The following is an 18346-nucleotide window of genomic DNA, read 5'->3' as shown; positions in this document are numbered from 1 at the left end:
ACATATTTATTATTTATCATTACAGATCCATAAATATCAGCAGCAGATTGAAGCTCTTTGTTTCACAGATGAATTCTTTATCATGTCTGCAGCTCTTTGTTTCTGTGCTCAGACCTGATCCCAGATCAGCTTCACAGTGAATCTCTGCTGTTTCCTCCTCAGCTTCTGTAAATGATGAGTGATGAATCTGTTTTATATAATGAACGTCAGATGATGTCAGATAACGTCCTTCAGATGACGTCGGGTAGAAATCACACTGATCTCAGTTTGAGCTCGTTGTTCTCTCACCTCCTGTTTTATCTTCTCGTCTTCTCTCAGCTCCTCAGTTCTTCAAAATAAAACTCTGGAGGTTCGACCTCCTCCGTCTCTCTCTCTTCGTCTTTATCAGTTCTTCAGCAGCTGCAGTGAAACTTTAATGCAGCGGCTGATGGAGAGAATAAACCTCCAGCGGAGGACGAGTTGGTCCTGAAGGGAAAACTGAAGGATCAGAGAGAAGCAAACTGATGTGAGGTCAGTTCTCATGAATGTTTATCAGCTGAAGTCGATCATCAGGGATCAATCATATTGATCACGTCTGAATGTTTTTCTGTCTTCTCTCAGTGGAAGCCTCAGAGCAGGATCTGGTCTCAGATCAGTGAGGGTCCACCACAGACCTCTGTCAGTTTTCTTGGGACTGACAGGAAACTGCAGCTTCACAGTAAAACGCTTCAGTGGGCTTTTATTGTGAAGCAGCTGCAGGAAACAGCTGATCAGATCCAGATCAACAGCAGGTTTTACCTGCTCACCTGTGTGAGTCATACATCACCTGGTCCAGCTCCTCACCTGTGGTCTGATTCTACAGCACGTTTGTTCTGCCCTGAGTTTTACCTGCAGGCTGCGTCTGTATGAAGCCTGAGAGACAAAACCCAGGGCCGAGCCAACCTGTGGTGTGTGTGTGTGTGTGTGTGTGTGTGTGTGTGTGTTTTACATGTGAATCCAGAAACAGACGTCACCTCTGAGCTCAGTGGAAACATCAGTTATTAAGTTATTAGAGTTTGTTAAAGGGAACAGCTCAGTGTGTGTGTGAGTGTCGTCATGGTGACAGGTCTCCATTTTTAAAGAAGAGTTGAAACTGAAGCTCAGGTCACATGACGACAGTCGGTCCTGCTGCGTTCAGACCGAGCTGAAGAACAAACAGCTGAGGGTGCGACCGTCACAGAGTGTCCTTAAACACATCATTAAACAAATGAAGCCACTGTTCACACAGAGCAGCTGAATTAACTAATTAAACCGTCACACCCTGAACACAGCTCTGACTTTCCCTCAGGATCAATAACCTGTGATCTGAACCTCATCAGTTATTGATCATATTTCCTCTTAATCCGAGCTTCAGCTCTTTGTATTCACAGAACAGAAATCAGTCCTTTGATCAAACACGTCTGAGGACTCAGACCTGCTCAGTGTCCGTCAGCGGGTAACAGTCACCTCTGTTGTCATGGCAACACATCACCTGCACCTCCTCCATCAGCAGGTTGACCAGGAACCAGCTCAGCTGATTGACAGCTGATGGAAATGGCGGACTGTCCCTTTAAACCCTCAGACTGAGCTTCAGACTCAAACTGTTTTTCTTCCTGTTCTCAGCACGGCGCCGTCTTTGATCCTGTCGGCTCGTCTGATTGGTCGACAGGTGACAAGTTGATTAACTTTCTAAGAGGACATTTTGTCCTCAGCAGAGACTGGATCCGGTCCTGAAGGAGGATTTAGAGTCTGTGGATCACAAACACAGATGTCTCATGTGTTGAAACACGACGTGAGTTCTAGACCTGACCGAGGGTTCAGGTTTGTCTCAGGGTTAAACGTCAGGAGGTCAGAGGTCAACTCTTTACATCAGACTCACTGATTCTTCATTTCGTTCAGTTTGTTCATTGATCCTGACGAGGAGAAAAACAGGAAGTGTCCTTTAATGACACGTGACTGTTCAGTCTGATCCCGCTGAGGTTTGACACGCGGAGGACTTTAGGACCCGGAGAGGCCTCAGGCAGGAGGAGGGTCTGAGGGGCGGAGCATCAAGCTCCCGCACATCAACACAGTCAGACAGGAAGTCAGGTCAGTGTACCCTCCAAAATAAAACTAGTGTCTTTTAGAAATAAAGTTGAGATTTCCGAGAATGTTCAGTTAATTCAACTCAGTTTCACAGAATCCAATGCGCAGTGTTTAATAGTCATGTGGCAGAATTTATTCTGTAGGTTTTTATTAGAATGAAGAGGAAGGAGCTTCACAGAGAAGAAGAAGATGATGATCATGATCCGTCATATTCTGACGTTTCTACACAGAAACAGGTTTGAAGCCTGAGGACCAGGACCGGTACCAGGGCGGGAACTCCCTCCTTCGTGCCTGAAGTTAAGATGGCGGCTCTGTCTTGTCTCGTCTCTCCAGTCTGACCACACGGTGAAACAATCGAGATGTTTTATTTTGAAGGTGTCAATCGGAAGTGCGTGTTGTCATTGCCGCTAACGTGACTGCGTCAGACAGCGTGGAGGGGGCGGGGTTTGTGGACTCGGTGCAGCTGTGGAGCTGCGGGTCAGTCTGGACGGAGCTTCAGGAGGAGCGGCAGCAGGACGGAGCTCAGCCCGACTCTCCGCCTCAGTCTGTCGGATCTAGTCACTGCTGCGGCCCCGGGGCATGCTGGGATTTACCTGCACGTCTACCTGAGAGGAACCCAGAACATTCCCGGGATTAATTTCACCTGTTTGTCTGCAGGAAACCGTTAAACCACCGGTTGATCCTTGGAGCTACAGAGGAGTCCAGGCTGAGGATCTGAGACCGGGTCTGTTTAATCCGGTTCACTAACTTCAGCGGGTCATTAAACCAGGCGCTTCACACAGGTGAGCGTCTCCAGGTGATCCCGCTCCGCACCATGCTGTTAAAACCCCGCGGATCCTCCGGACCCTGACGCCGCAGACACCCTGAGGTCACACCGGAGAGTCTGACGGAGGACATGCCGCTGTCCGCCCCCTGCAGGCGGGACACGGATGGCCGCTGCAGCCGGGACAGAGCGGCGCCGGACGCGGACGCGGCGGAGCGGCTGCGCTCGGTGCGGGAGAGGCTGGAGGCCACCGTGTCCGGACTCGGGGAGCTGGAGTATCTGCGGCAGCGGCAGGAGGTGCTGGTCCGGGCCGCGCTGGAGCTCCGGGAGGAGGAGGAGGAGGAGGAGGAGGAGGAGCAGCGGCGGAGGGAGGCTCAGCTGAGCTCCGAGGAGAAGCTGCTGGAGGAGAACATCCTGCTGCTCAGGAAACAGCTGGTAGGTCCTGACCTGTCTGTCTCATGACCTCTGACCTCTCTGACCCCTGTCTGCACGCCATGACTCAGGTGTGTGGTGTGAGGTCAGAGGTCAGAGGTGAGGGAGGGGTCAGTCTGTCTCTTGCTGACTGACTGTTATTGATCCAACAGCTTTTATCCATCATTAAACTCAATGTAAGAAACACTGATCTGACGTCAGCGAAACACAGAGATCCAGAAACAGGAGGTCTGATCCACCACCAGAGTCGGATCAGTGAATGAGACTGAGACTGGTTTCAGATCAGGAGCTGAATTAAAGTGAGTGTCAGGGCGTCGTCCTCCGTGTTTCTACAGGAGCCCAGAACGGACAAACTGAACCGACCTGTGGCTCTGTTCTGTGTCTGTGTGGTTTTGTAATCATCAGACAGGAGAGGACTCAGCTTCCTGTCATCAGCAGCAGAGACGCTGACGTCTGTTCATTGTTTTAAAGACACCACACACAGAAACCAGCTCAATAACATCAGTGAAATATGAAATGTTTTCTAATCGATGCTGAAGTCGACTCCATTTTGTCCCCTGGCGGCCACCGTAGATGTGTGGTTAAAGCTCCAGAAAAAGCAGGAAGGAAACGTGTTGTTAGATGAGATCTAGAGTAAAGGATCATGAAGTGATCCCTGAGGAACTGAAGTTAGGAAACACATCAGCAGAAGGATGAAGGAGTCAGGACGAGGTTCACAGACGTTTAAACCTCAGAGTCACTTCTTCTTTAATGTCGGAGAATCAACGACCAGACGCTCTGTGTGTGTGTGTGTGTGTGTCAGTCAGTTGTTTTGACCCTGAGTAACCCAGGTCCAGCTCCTCTGTGGTTCAGACCTGGGTTCAGGGTTCAGGAGGTCTGGATTGTTGTTCCTGCTTCAGTTCAGATTCTCAGGACGTCTGGTGTGAACGTCTCGGTCCACAGCAGCTTTGGTGGGGTCAGGTCTGGACTCTGAGTCACTGACTCGTCTCAGCTGGACGTCATCTTCTACAAACGGCCTCAGACCTGAATCATCGTCTGAGAACTGATGAGACTCTGAGACTGTTTCAGCTTCATGTTCATTGACACGTCTTCATCGTGACTCTCTGAGTCCTGGTCTGTCTGAGTCCTGGTCTCTGAGTCTCTGAGTCCACTTCAGCAGATTTTCTAAATGTCTGGTTGTGTTTCTCGGCCTGTTTAACTACTGAGTCTTGTTAGCTCCTGTTAGCTTCAGTTAGCTCCTGTTAGCTTCAGCTAGCTCCTGTTAGCTTCAGTTAGCTCCCGTTAGCTTCAGTTAGCTCCTGTTAGCTTCACTTAGCTCCCGTTAGCTTCAGTTAGCCTCAGTTAGCTCCTGTTAGCTTCAGCTAGCTCCTGTTAGCCTCAGTTAGCTCCTGTTAGCCTCAATTAGCTCCTGTTAGCTTCAGTTAGCTCCTGTTAGCCTCAGTTAGCTCCTGTTAGCTTCAGTTTAATTCCTGTTGACGTCATCACTGAACGTCTGAATAAACAACAGCAGTGATGTGATGCTGTATTCGTCTGATCTGGGATCTGTGGTGAAGAAGCTGCAGAAACTCAGACTGTTATGGTCAGTGAATCAGCCCCCCACCCCCACCCCTCTGTGTCATCACACCTCTCATAGACAAACACACACACACACACACACACACACACACACCCCTCCCCCACTCCACTGCTGGATTTTTTAAATCTGGGGGGGGGGGGGGGGGTGTCCAGGCTGAGGCGTCTCAGTCTGTTTCAGTTTAGTTGTTTCTGATGATGAATTGTCTCTGGTCACATGACTTCGTCTGATCCTGTGTTTCTGATCTCACCGTGAAGGAAGTGTCTGTGGTCAGCTGACTGTCAGCTGTCGTCTCCGTGCTGCGTTCAAGTGCAGCTTTTAACACGTCAGGCGACACATCAGTGAGTGAGAGCTTTGAAGTCAGTGTGAAACAGACAGAGAAGCTGCTGCCTGGAGAGTCCTGGAAAGGTTTTAACTCTGTTTCAAGGCCTTAAAATCTCCTCAACACAGTCACAGCTGAGGAGGTTAAAGTTAAACAGCTGTGAAAGTGCAAAGTTAGAGCTGCACTAAACCATGACAACACTCAGTAAACGCTCAGTAAACCTTCAGTAAACACTCAGTAAACGCTCAATAAACACTCAGTAAACCTTCAGTAAACACTCAGTAAACGCTCAGTAAACCTTCAGTAAACGCTCAGTAAACCTTCAGTAAACGCTCAGTAAACGCTCAGTAAACCTTCAGTAACAGTAAACCTTCAGTAAACGCTCAGTAAACCTTCAGTAAACACTCAGTAAACCTTCAGTAAACCTTCAGTAAACGCTCAGTAAACCTTCAGTAAACACTCAGTAAACCTTCAGTAAACGCTCAGTAAACGCTCAGTAAACCTTCAGTAAACGCTCAGTAAACCTTCAGTAAACCTTCAGTAAACGCTCAGTAAACGCTCAGTAAACCTTCAGTAAACGCTCAGTAAACCTTCAGTAAACCTTCAGTAAACGCTCAGTAAACGCTCAGTAAACCTTAAGTAAACACTCAGTAAACCTTCAGTAAACGCTCAGTAAACGCTCAGTAAACCTTCAGTAAACGCTCAGTAAACCTTAAGTAAACACTCAGTAAACCTTCAGTAAACGCTCAGTAAACCTTCAGTAAACCTTCAGTAAACGCTCAGTAAACCTTCAGTAAACGCTCAGTAAACCTTCAGTAAACACTCAGTAAACCTTCAGTAAACGCTCAGTAAACGCTCAGTAAACCTTCAGTAAACGCTCAGTAAACCTTCAGTAAACACTCAGTAAACCTTCAGTAAACGCTCAGTAAACGCTCAGTAAACCTTCAGTAAACACTCAGTAAACCTTCAGTAAACCTCAGTAAACGCTCAGTAAACCTTCAGTAAACCTTCAGTAAACGCTCAGTAAACCTTCAGTAAACACTCAGTAAACGCTCAGTAAACCTTCAGTAAACGCTCAGTAAACCTTCAGTAAACCTCAGTAAACCTCAGTAAACCTTCAGTAAACCTTCAGTAAACGCTCAGTAAACCTTCAGTAAACGCTCAGTAAACCTCAGTAAACACTCAGTAAACCTTCAGTAAACCTTCAGTAAACGCTCAGTAAACCTTCAGTAAACACTCAGTAAACCTTCAGTAAACCTTCAGTAAACGCTCAGTAAACCTTCAGTCTGTTGTGTTTCTCTCAGTGTGCGACACCTCGAGCAGTTTCAGCAGCTGGTTTGTGTTTGGACGACTGAATCATGTGTTTCACAGACTTCAGCTTATTGTTGTGTTTTCACTGACAGGACGTGTTGTTGTTGTTGTTGTTGTTGTTGTTGTTGTTGTTGTTGTTGTTGACCTGATCTCAGACCTGTTGAATCAGACTTGTTTCAAGAGTCTGTGTTTTCAGGATCTTTTGTCTGTCTGTCTGTGGTGCGTTTGGACGCCGTCCGTCCTGCAGCTGCAGCTCCAAACTTGAATCTGGAGCAGATTAGTGACCCCCCCCCCTCCTCCCTCTAAGCAGTAACAAATGCAGATTCCTGCGAGCTGCTGGAAACTCTGCAGATCAACTTTCAGCTCAGTGACGGAGCAGCTGAGGCAGCTTCAGACTGTCTGCACAGGAAACTCTGGAGACTGGTCTGATCCTGGTCCTGGTCTCTGCTGAAGTTAGAACTTTAAAATGACTTCATGAGAGTTCCTGTTTTGATGTAGATCCGTTTGATTATTTACATTCAGCTGTTCATCTCTTCATGTCATAGTTTTCACTGAGTCCAGTCTGTGTGAAACAGTCTGATGGTTCTGGACTGGATTGTAGACCAGGATTTAAAATTTTTGTCTTATTAGAATAGATGGAGGCTTTTATTTTGAAGTGTTAGGATCAAAGATATGATCACATTATGTTTTAGTGTTTTTGAGCCAGTCCACAGATCAGGTCTGAATGTGGACCTGGTTCAGACAGGGATCAGGTGGTAGAAGCTGCTCTCTGATGGTTCTGGACGTCAGACGTCACTGAATAAATAAACAGCAGAGGGTCTGTCAGGTTGAGACAGGAAGTGTGTGTGTGACATCACTTCCTGCAGCGACAGTAGGCGGGGCCTGACTCTCAGCTGGTTGATTGACAGGACGAACAGCTGGACGAGTGTTGGTTTGTGTTTGAACACGCTGCTCATTCCAGAGAGCAGCTGCTACACACACACACACACACACCATCATTACCCAGAATTCCACAGGGGCTCAGATGATCGATTAACCCTCAGTTGATTTTTAAATGTAAGTCAGAGGATCTGATAGACGACGTGTTTTACCTGTGAGACTGTTGATATGAATGAGTGGAGCAGGAGGTCAGTGGTTTGATACTGAACACAAACCTGGTCCTGACGTATCATCAGTGTGTGGATGTGACCTGCAGTGTGAAGAGCTAAAGATCTCTATAGAGGTGCATTCACAGACGACATGAACACTTCCTGTTCAGTCCAGTGTCTGAGTGTGCGGTGCAGAAACAACACAACAGTCTCTGAAACACTACTTTCTAAAAATAAAGTTTTCTAAATGTGAATGAATCGATTGAATACTGTGCTGATTACCTGTAGTTTACCTGTAGTTTACCTGTAGTTTACCTGTGTCTGCTGAAGACTCAGATGAAATGATCCCTGTTCAGCTGTGAAGCTGCAGAACTGACCTCAGATCTAATAATCAAAGATGAATAAAGGAATAAAAAGTGTGTCTGACTCTGCAGAGGTGGAGCTGGACACTGGTCTCAGATCAGATCAAACTGCTCCGACCTCTCAGCCTCTGTGGTCATTGTAGACTGAGGGTCAGTGAAGTGTCTCTGTGTCAGGTTAAAGTGAACACACACTCTGATCCAGATGTTATCAGCAGCTGGCTTCAGCCTCAGTCTGGATGTGGTCTCAGGGTTCAGGTCTGATCAGGTTTGAAACATGTAGCTGATGTTGTGTCAGAGAGCAGCAGCAGAGTTTCTGTTCTGAGTCGCAGGAATGCAGCACATGACCTGAGAGCAGCCGCATAACCCGCATGTTTTCCATCTCAGGAGGGGGAGGGGCTGATTCAGACTGCGTGTGTGTGTGTGTGTGTAATGTCCTGAAATAAGCAGCAGTGTGTGAGCGAGTCATCAGTTTGTTCTCGCTGCAGATTTTAAAGGAGCATGTTTTTAACCTCAGTCTGTGGAGACGATATGAAAATACAAATGTCAAATATGTGATCGTATAAAGTCACAGGATCATTTCCTGGTTGTTGTGTTTGCAGAGAGTCAGTTCACTGATCAGTCCATCAACAGAATATTAATCATCAGCACCTCTGATAACTGATCAATCACTTTAGTCACTTATCAAAGAAAAACTGATCATGCTGTGATTAGGAGCTGGATCCTCCTCAGAGGTCTCCTCCTCTCCAAACAAACAGAGCAGCTGATTCAAACCAGGAAAACTCAGAATAAAACAGTTTGATGTTAAAAGTGGATGTTTCTCTGTGAGGATCAGGACGTGGAGAGCAGCTGTTTGCTCAGCTTGTTTCTCTGATCACTGAAGATCCAGACGTCTGACGACTAAATCCTTCATCTGGTTTCAGATCAGAGTCAGAACGTTAGAAACAGAGACAAAAGTAGTCGACTGAAAATGTTTAAATGTCCGACCGACAGTTTCAGAAGTGACGGGTCATCGTCCCACATGAGACAAAAACTCTGAGAGGTTTGAGAAGTTTGATCTGATCTGAGACCAGTGTGAATCTGCTGCTGACTCAGACTCTTCAGTGTTTTTATTCCTTTGTCCAGCTTTATTCTTCAGCTGTAAACTGAGCAGATCTGAGGTCTGTTCTGCAGCTTCAAACCTTTTTGATCTTCACAGCTTTCACTCGTCTTCTCTTGTTCAGTGTCTGTCTTTATTTAGTTTTTATTGGTTAGAAATCACTGAATCAGAGTGAAACACTGAAATCTGCTGCTCTGTGAACTGATTCACTTTGTGTTTCTGTTCTCAGTCGGATCATCAGACTCTGGTCTCTGGTCTCTGCGATCAGGACTCTTAGTTCAGTGGACTGACTGTCTCTGTGTGTCCGTCAGAACTGTCTGAGGAGGAGGGACGCCGGTCTCATCAGTCAGCTGCAGGAGCTGGACCGACAGATCAGTGACCTGCGACTGGACACCGAGGCGTCACATGACCCGCTGGAGACCGACAGCCGACCCAGCTCAGGTACGCAGGGACCCCAGAGTCCACCTGATCTGTGTGAACAGAAGTAACATTTATTTACATTAACTTTACTGGAGTATTTCTATTAAAGGTACTTCATACTTGTACTCCACTACTCCTCTGAGGGTCTGAATCAGATTTTATATAAAACAACATGTAAATCAGATTTTAATCAATAATCATCTGATGATACTGATTTCTGATGATAATAGCTGCTGTAATTATTATATCACATTACAGTCATTTCATTTGCTTATTTTTTGTTTTTCTTTATTTTATGAAGAATAATAAAGAACAGGTGATTTACCAAAATCATTTTTTATAAATCGATCGTACAGATAAATAAACGTATCGTCTGCGTACAGACAAATCTTTGATGCTCAATGTTCATTTATCATTTTTATCAAAATTGTTTCAGGCCATTACATCACTTCCTCTCTGTCTCTCTCAGGTTTCTACGAGTTAAGTGACGGGGCGTCCGGCTCTCTCTCGAACTCATCCAACTCCGTCTTCAGTGAGTGTTTCTGCTCGACGGCGGACACTGACGGACGCCTCCTATCTACAGGTACAGACCCTCCCACCTGTCGGTCACGCTGTCAGTTCATTGGTCAGATGCTCAGCAGGTGAGAGGGAGGAGACAGGAAGGAGATTTTCATCAGCTCAGGGTTAATTATCTCTTTACTTTAGCAGCTGCTGCTCTCACCAGAAACCCCCAAATTATTATTATTTTGAGAGCTCCTCCTCTCTTCTCCTCCTCCTCTCTGCCTCTCCTCTCCTCCTCCTCCTCTCCTCCTCCTCTCGTCTCCTCCTCCCCTCCTCCTCTCCTCCTCTCCTCCTCTCCTCTCCTCCTCCTCTTCTCCTCTCCTCCTCCTCTCCTCCTCTCCTCCTCTCCTCTCCTCCTCCCCTCCTCCCCTCCTCCCCTCCTCCCCTCCTCCTCTCCTCTCCTCCCCTCCTCCTCTCCACTCCTCCTCCTCCTGTCCTCCTCCCCTCCTCCTCTCCTCCTCCCCTCCTCCTCTCCTCCTCTCCTCCTCTCCTCCTCCTCTCCTCCTCTCCTCCTCTCCTCCTCTCCTCTCCTCTCCTCCTCTGTCTAAACACTCACAGTAACTTCACATTAACACACACAGATCCACCAAATGTATAAACATGAACACACACACACTGAGGGTTAAGTCTGGCCTTCAAAATAAAAGTCTTCCTTTGAAACATCTGGAAGCTATTTCCCTGTTTAAGGCTCAAACTGTCACACCTCTGGAAATAACACACACACACACACACACAGCATTGTGAGGTGTCAGTCTGCTCCATCAACAGCCTGTAAGGTGCGATCTGGTTGGACCGAGGAGAATCAGTCACATGATGTAAATAACCACAGTCGACTCTGATTGGTCGACTCGCTCTCTCTCCTTACCAGCTTTATTAAAACCAAAATAACTTTACAGGACAAACAACAGTTTGTATCAGTGTGTTATTTAGATATGATGGTCCATGTTCCCTTTTCCCCTAAAACCACAAACTGCTGCAGAGTTTCTGACTGAAGGTTCAGTCTGAGGTCATGTTCATCTGAGAAACACTCGTGACAGCACATGAAGCTGACAGGATCATAGACATGACATTTATACTCAGTTCATTTGGAAACGCAAATACGTTTGGTAGGAAAAGGAGCTGTAACCAAATGAACGTCATGAGGAAATGTTTATCTGACGAGTCACAGACAGTCTGAGTCCAGTCAGCCATCACATTTAACAGTACTACAGAAATGCTGTAGTGATATATATATATATATATAAACAGGTGATTAGTATCTGAAGAACTAAAGACATTCCCATCAGCCTCAGCTGTGTTTACTGCTCATCAGCTAATGTTGGCGTTTAGCTCAGAGCAGCCTCACAGAGCAGGAGACTCTGTTACTTCTGGGTTGTTTTATGTCTTTTTTAGAGATTCTTCAGCAGAGAGATGAGTCCTGTCAGACCTGTGCTTCATGTCAAACATCAGGGACTTCATGGTTCATGGTCATCACTGTAAGACCACTCAGTTACCTGATCCTGGCGACACTGATTTCACTGTGACTCTGTAGTAAATCTGACAGCTCATAGGTCAGATAGCTGGTTGTATCTCATCTGAGGAATAAACACAAAGTCAGGTATGTATCCTGCTGATAAAATCACCATAGCTGACCCTCCTTAATGCTCTGAAGGCTTTGACTCTTGTAGCTGGTATCTGATGCACTAATGTTAACTGTTCAGTGTTGTAGCTAAAAATACAAACTCATGATCGAAGAATAATCTGTTCTGAGCTCTGATAAATTAAAGTCAGATGTTTACACTGTGTATATTCTACATTCTTGCACTGACTGTTTCTGTCTTGTTTTGTTTTGTCTTGGCACTTCATGTGAACTGCCTTGTTCGGCGCTGTTTAAAAGTTAATGTGGCACCACTGGCCCCAGGAAAATGAAATTTCAGCTGTACTGTGTAGTCGTCTGAGGGCTGACAGTATAGTTCTCTTGAGTCTTGAGTCTTGTGTTGAGTCTAATCCTGATTTGATTCAGTATGAATCATTTTCATATCACAACCAGGAACAGTGCTGAACGCGAAGAGTTAACATTTCACAGCACACTGTCTCCACAGAGAAGAATTTTCCACTTACTAATGCTTGTACTCTCCGTCCACAGCCGAACCAAACAGGGTCATTACCACATTCAACAGACCATTTCATCAGAACTGCATTGCTTGGAAACGGCTCTGTCCAAGTTAACTTCCTGTCAGCTGTTGACATTAGGAAATGCTGCAATGCTGAAATAAACTCAGATCAATTCAGGCCGTTTATGTTTGAAACTGTGAAATGTTTAGCAGTGTGGTTTACAGCAGACCTGTAGCCGTTTACTGTCAGGCAGAAATCATCCAAAAGCCTAAAATAACAACTGTCAATGTCTCTCTCTCTCCTTCTTAACCCAACCGGTCGAGGCAGATGGCCGCCCACCCTGAGTCCGGTTCTGCTCGAGGTTTCTGCCTCTTAAAAGGAAGTTTTTCCTTGCCACTGTCTCCTAGTGCTGCTCATGGTGGATCTGTTGGGTCTCTCTCTGTAAATACCTATTTTAAAGAGTACGGTCTAGACCTGCTCTATATGAAAAGTGCCTTGAGATGACTGTTGTTGTGATATGGCGCTATATAAATAAAATTGAATTGAAGTGAATTGAATTGAATTCAATTTCCTGAATCTGCAGCTGTGTCTGGATCTGCTTACTAATGTGAAATTCCTTCTCGCTCTCCCCTCAGATGAGCTGGCCAGCTGTTTGGAGTGTGACGGTCTGGTTGGAGGAATTTGTGATGATTTGTCTTCTGGTACAGTTCGTCGTTCACTCTCAGCTCCTCACCCCCCCACCCTGGAACCCGTGTCCTTAGCGGCCTCCTGTGATTCTCAGTCTAAGTACCACTGCGACCTGGTGGCCCGAAACGGCAGTGATGTGTACCGGTACCCAAGCCCACTGCACGCTGTGGCTGTCCAGAGCCCCGTCTTCCTCCAGATGTTGGGTCACGGGGGTCACAGCAGAGACGAAGGGCTTCTGAAAGCCATTGAGGCCGGTGTTGAATGTCTCAAAGCAGAATCCTCATCTGTCACTGCTTCTGTTTCAGCTCCCTTTGTACCTCAGAGCTCCTCTTGGCCGGCCCCTTCTCCTTCTGCCTCCCAAACTCCTTCTCACAAGCATCTGGACAGCTACATCTACAGTCTGCTGCAGCGGAGAACCCTGCCCATCAGGACCAGCAAACCCAGGACCAGCATCAGCACTGACCCATCAAAAAGCATCCTGAGGCAGGCGAGTCTCTGTGTGAAGCAGGTCTCTGGTCTCTCCTCTGGTGCTAGTTTTGGGACTCTGAAGGGCTCTGAACTCAAACCCTCGTGGGCAACAGCAGGAGGATCAGTAGAAGCTGCTACCACCTCATCTCCTCAGAGGCAGTGGTCTGTGGAAGGTAAAGGCGAGGAGCAGGAGACTCAAAATGGCTTCCATAGTGACAGCATTGATACAATGCACAATACCTTCAAGATTAACAACGGTGACGACTTGGCACAAAACCAGAACAGCTCTCCTCTTAGTAACAACATCCAAAATGGCTGTTTCTTCACCAACAGGGACGTTAACACAAGCACTAACAGTCTGTTCAAAAGGAAAGGTAAAGGGCTTCTCCCTCCGTCAGCAGTATCCACTGCGACTCTGCCTAAAGACTTCAGGGAGCTGGGCAGTCCCAAAGCTAACACCACCCCCAAGGAGACCAAGCAGCTGTGTTACCCCCCCAACCAGGAACTGCTCTTCAGATCACCTCCAATTGTCAAAACACAATCAGCTACTCCTAAGAACAGCCCCAACCCTCTCCAAGCCAGCCAGACAGAGAGAGGTGATGGGTCAGTGCCAGAGCTCGCCAGTCTAGGATCTTCATCCCAGAGTCAGGATGAAGCAGGAGGAGAAGGAAGAGAAGGAGGATGGAGTCACATGATTAACGGCAAATACATCCCTGCCCAGGTGCAGAACATCAAAATCCACAAGGGTGACAGCAAGAATGTCAAGACTGTCAAAGTGAAGAGCAACACGACCATGAAGACGAGTCGTTCCTCTGAACACAGTGACCCTACAGAGAGAAAAGGGGATAAATCCCATCACAGGTCCAGTTCTAAAAAGACCTGGCTACTGGAAGACAGAGGCTGCACCCACGTTAAAGTCTTCAAGAGAGCAGCCGGTGGTGCTCCTGGTGCGTCCTCCTGCAGAGTGAAACGCCTCCCTGCGTCCATCCCAGAGGGCAGAGTCCTGGACAAACACACCACATCAATGCTGAGCAGTGTACGGTCAGGTGTATCCAAGCACCATCACCGTGGAAACCACCACCATCACAGTCACCATCATCATCATCACTACGGGCGTGACCAGGTTGTAGTCGTTGCCAAACCAAAACACAAACGGAATGATTACCGGCATTTACGTGCAATCATGGAGGTCCCGTACGATGAGGCGTTCAGGCGCACTCAGCGGCGGCAGAAAAAAGAGCTTCTCAGTCAGTCTGCAGCCAGCGTGTACCTCCCCCCTGGAGGGCAGCTGAGCAGCCCATACTCCTGCGTAGGAGGAAGTGACTCAGAGTATTCGGCCGAGTGTGCGTCACTCTTTCACTCCACCATTGTGGACACCAGTGAGGACGAGAGGTCCAACTACACCACCAACTGCTTTGGAGACAGTGAGTCCAGTGAGGAGGACTATGTGGAGGAGAGCACCACCACCAGTGATACTGAGGAGAGTGGAGGAGGTGGGGCTGGGACTGGTGGAATGGGCAGGGGGTGGAGTCACGTAGGGGCACCAGGGGTCAGGGCGATGGGGCAGCAAATGACTCCAGCTCAGGGGAAGGCCTTTGTCAAGATCAAGGCCTCTCACCACCTGAAGAAGAAGATCCTGAGGTTCAGGTCGGGTTCACTCAAACTCATGACCACCGTGTGAGTCAGCTGGAGTAAGGCAACCATCCTGCCACAATATCCTGCCATCACCCTGCCAAACTGGACAAAAGCCATATCTGCTGGGGTGCCTTACCAATGCACTTCTAGTGTAACTGAACTAAACCCAACTATGAACCAAATGTAATGTAAAAACAGACAGGACTGTGGTAGGACAGATGCTGCATGGGACACTTATAAAGTAGAAAAACATTTTTCTACTGTAACATTTAAACCAACCCCAAGCCTCTTTAGCCTGAGAAATCCAAACATTCAACGTCATTCATCTTTGAAAAAGCATGCATGACAATTTTTCAAGCTGATCCCTGACAAGGAGGTTCATTTGATGCCTTCAGCCTTCTGTGTTCATTAGTCGAGTCCATCTGAATGGCTCAGTGTTGTAGTAACCATGGTTTCAAAAGTAGAAATTTTCTCACTCTGACACATATGTTGGTTTGTCACCTTTCCTCTTGTGTTCTTCAGAACAACATTTAAATGCTAAAAAGGGAGGAATCTTGTGGTGCACATTTTGGTTGTTAGTGCTCTTACAAGTTACATAAGTCACTTGATTGGGAACCAACCATATTGTCTAAATTTACCATTACATGGATCACATGAGTTCAGTTTCAAACAGAGTTGAGATGCACAAAGGTTCAAGTGGTTTATCTTCTGAGGAAGGCACAGCACCACAGCACTGGGTTGTTCACATGGACTTTGCGGGCAAACAAACCTCAACATTTGAAGGCACTATGTAATGCAAACTCACTAGTTCAAATTTACAAACTCAGTCCATGATACTAAACAAATCAACATGGCTGCCCACACAGTAAACATCACTTAAAGAAGTTTGCCTAGTTTTAAACACACAGAGATTTTCTGAATGTCCTCCGTTACTTCTGAATTGGTGGTTATGTCGTCAGGTTTCTGGTTCTTGCAAGCAGCCAAACAAACCAACTTCTCACTTCCAACTTGCCGCGTTCATGACAAACATAAGATGCTTTTTGGGAAACTACTGTTCATGAAGAGGTTTGGAGTTCAATCAGATTGGCCTCCTTCCCTCCCCTCTGTTTCTCCTGGCCCAATAAGTGCCTCAGCCAATGTGAACCTGGCTGTTAGTTAGACCTGAGAGGTGAAATCAAGGCCTCAGTATGCTTCAAATAAATGTGTCTTCCAACCAGGTCTGCATTCAACTGTCCCAATATCATCCACATCCTAGCATGCAAAGCCCACCAGGGTACAGGAGTTGTTTAGCTCAGACTTGCAGTGCACTCTGTGTAGGTGGGTCTGATGGAGGTCGAATTGCAGCCCCACCACAAATGAACCACTCCAGAATTTGTTTATGACCAGACTAAGACAACTTCCTCTAAAGGGTCTCGGTGCAGTTGTTTTGGTCCCCACTTGAGTGCGATTTCTGTTCTCAGATCTGCCCAAACCAACTGTCCACAGATGTGAATGTTGTTTAAAGTGGGTATGATTGTTGGGGTTTAGATGATCTGAAAACATCTTTGTTTGAAGCAGACTGAGGTCTTTAGTGTTTCTATTGGACCTATGGTCTCTGGTCTCTGGTAGAAGGGTGTTTTAGTCAGGTTCTTCAGAAAGTTGTTTGGAAAGTCCTTCAGATGGTTCCCCAAATGTTTCTTAAGACATTTCTCAATGTCTCCAGATGGTTCTTTAGAAGGTTGTCCAGAATGTTCTCCAGATGTTCCTCAGTTGGTTTGAGGGTTTAGGTCGGATCTCTCTGCAGTAATCTCTCTATTTCCTGCACTTTGAGACAAACTGTCAGTGGACAGGATGGACGATGTAACCCTGTTAATCTGTTGTTTGTATGTAGCCTTGTTTTGTATTTATTATCACACAAAATCTTGCCCTTCGCTGTAGTGCACCGACACGGCACGCCAAACGTCTGTAAATGCTTCTCTTTATTAGATGATCCTGATTTAAGTTGTTTTTGCTTTTTGTTTTTTTGTGATGAAAGCTATTTAAAACCTAATATATTTGCTTGGTACATATTGGATACCACACATGGTACTAACTGACTGACAACTGGTAGAGTTTTACTAGCCCTGAGCTGCAGTTTATATTACATTTCTACACTAAGTCTGATGTGTCTTTCTTAATACTTCCACCTCTGTAGCCACAGTATCCTATTTATACAGCATTTAGAGGTGAGAACCAGACTAACATTTGGTTTATTTTTACATTTTTACTGTCGCTGCTGGGTGAATATCTCATTCTCCAGTTCTGGTCACAGTCTTGTTTTTGGATCAGTGTTTCTCTATGAAACCATTTTGGATTAAAAAAGCAGAAAGTTTTCTTAGTTTCAAACAACATTGGTGCCTTGGAAATACAAGGTAACTGTGTCAATATCTCAACATGTCGCTGGTTCTTTATCAAACCTGCTGCAGTTTGAGGTTCATTTGCTGAAATGCTGAAAATGTAATCTGTATATTTAAACACCACCAAAAACCCAGCCTGGTTTTATCTAATAAATAAAATTGACTCGACTTATCTGAGACACCTACTGCAAATCACCAGAGCTGTACACTCACTGTAAACAGTTATAACTGATTTAATGAGGTAAAGCAACAGTCCAACATTTTAATAAACCATCTTGTTTTCTGTCTTTTCCAGAATTAGACAGAGTTTCATCTCTGTGTTTCCAGCACAGAAGCAAATTCGATTAGCAAGTTTATTATATTATCAGCAGAATGTGAAGAACAGTAGAAAACAGCCGTTAGCTCTGGTGCTAACCTTCACAGCAGATAAAATCAATAAAAAGCTCCTATGAAATGGGCTCAATGGATTGTCTTAGTGTTAATACCAGACTTTATTTTGCTGGTGTACAATTCTGTCTACATAGCTGTACATCTTTTCACCAAGCAGGAGATAATGTCTCAGAAATTCACCACATCTCCGACTCTTTATCAGCATGTTAGCATTGGAGCTAGCTGTTTGACTGCTCCCCTTGCTTGCTTTATGTGTGAAATCAGGGCTGTGGAGGCATTTACAGCTTTAATGATGTTCAACCTTAAATTAGTTTGTTGGAAGCTCTTTAAATTCATTGTACTCATCTATTCTGGTCCAGAGTTTACATCAAGATATAAATAGCTCCTGCAAAGCTTTAAAAAGCCACAGAAAGCTTCTGTTCAGCTGTCACATGCCGTCTTTCTGTTGAGAGCTATTTTGAGTTTCCGTTGACTCAGTGAGTGTTTAACAGCCAAAAACCTTCAACCAAAAGTAAAAGCTGACTCCTCCTGAAGTTAACCACCGAGCTGCTTCATACTGATCCAACGTACCAACTTTACTTCTGTAAATGATCCTATATGCAAGTGTAAGTGACTGTTACTCATATGTGTGTGTTTATAATGTGTATGCCATTGCTGGTGCTTAACCTTTTTATGCTTCATTAAATA

At 45.9% G+C, this 18346-nt stretch overlaps 1 protein-coding gene across 1 annotated transcript; it reads left to right on the top strand.

Annotated features, from left to right (window-relative positions):
- Positions 1-1951: 1951 nt before the first annotated feature.
- dact1 (dishevelled-binding antagonist of beta-catenin 1) lies at positions 1952-15546 on the top strand. Its single transcript, XM_051069616.1, has 5 exons — positions 1952-2085; positions 2313-3280; positions 9341-9470; positions 9919-10032; positions 12740-15546. The coding sequence occupies exons 2-5, from the start codon at positions 2978-2980 to the stop codon at positions 14938-14940; spliced, it is 2748 nt and encodes a 915-aa protein (XP_050925573.1). The 5' UTR covers positions 1952-2085; positions 2313-2977; the 3' UTR covers positions 14941-15546.
- The last annotated feature ends 2800 nt before the right edge of the window (positions 15547-18346 follow it).

The sequence above is a fragment of the Lates calcarifer genome, unplaced genomic scaffold (assembly GCF_001640805.2).
Source record: "Lates calcarifer isolate ASB-BC8 unplaced genomic scaffold, TLL_Latcal_v3 scaffold_58_123, whole genome shotgun sequence".
Taxonomy (NCBI): Eukaryota; Metazoa; Chordata; class Actinopteri; family Centropomidae; genus Lates; species Lates calcarifer.
This window is presented reverse-complemented; position numbering and strand designations above follow the sequence as displayed.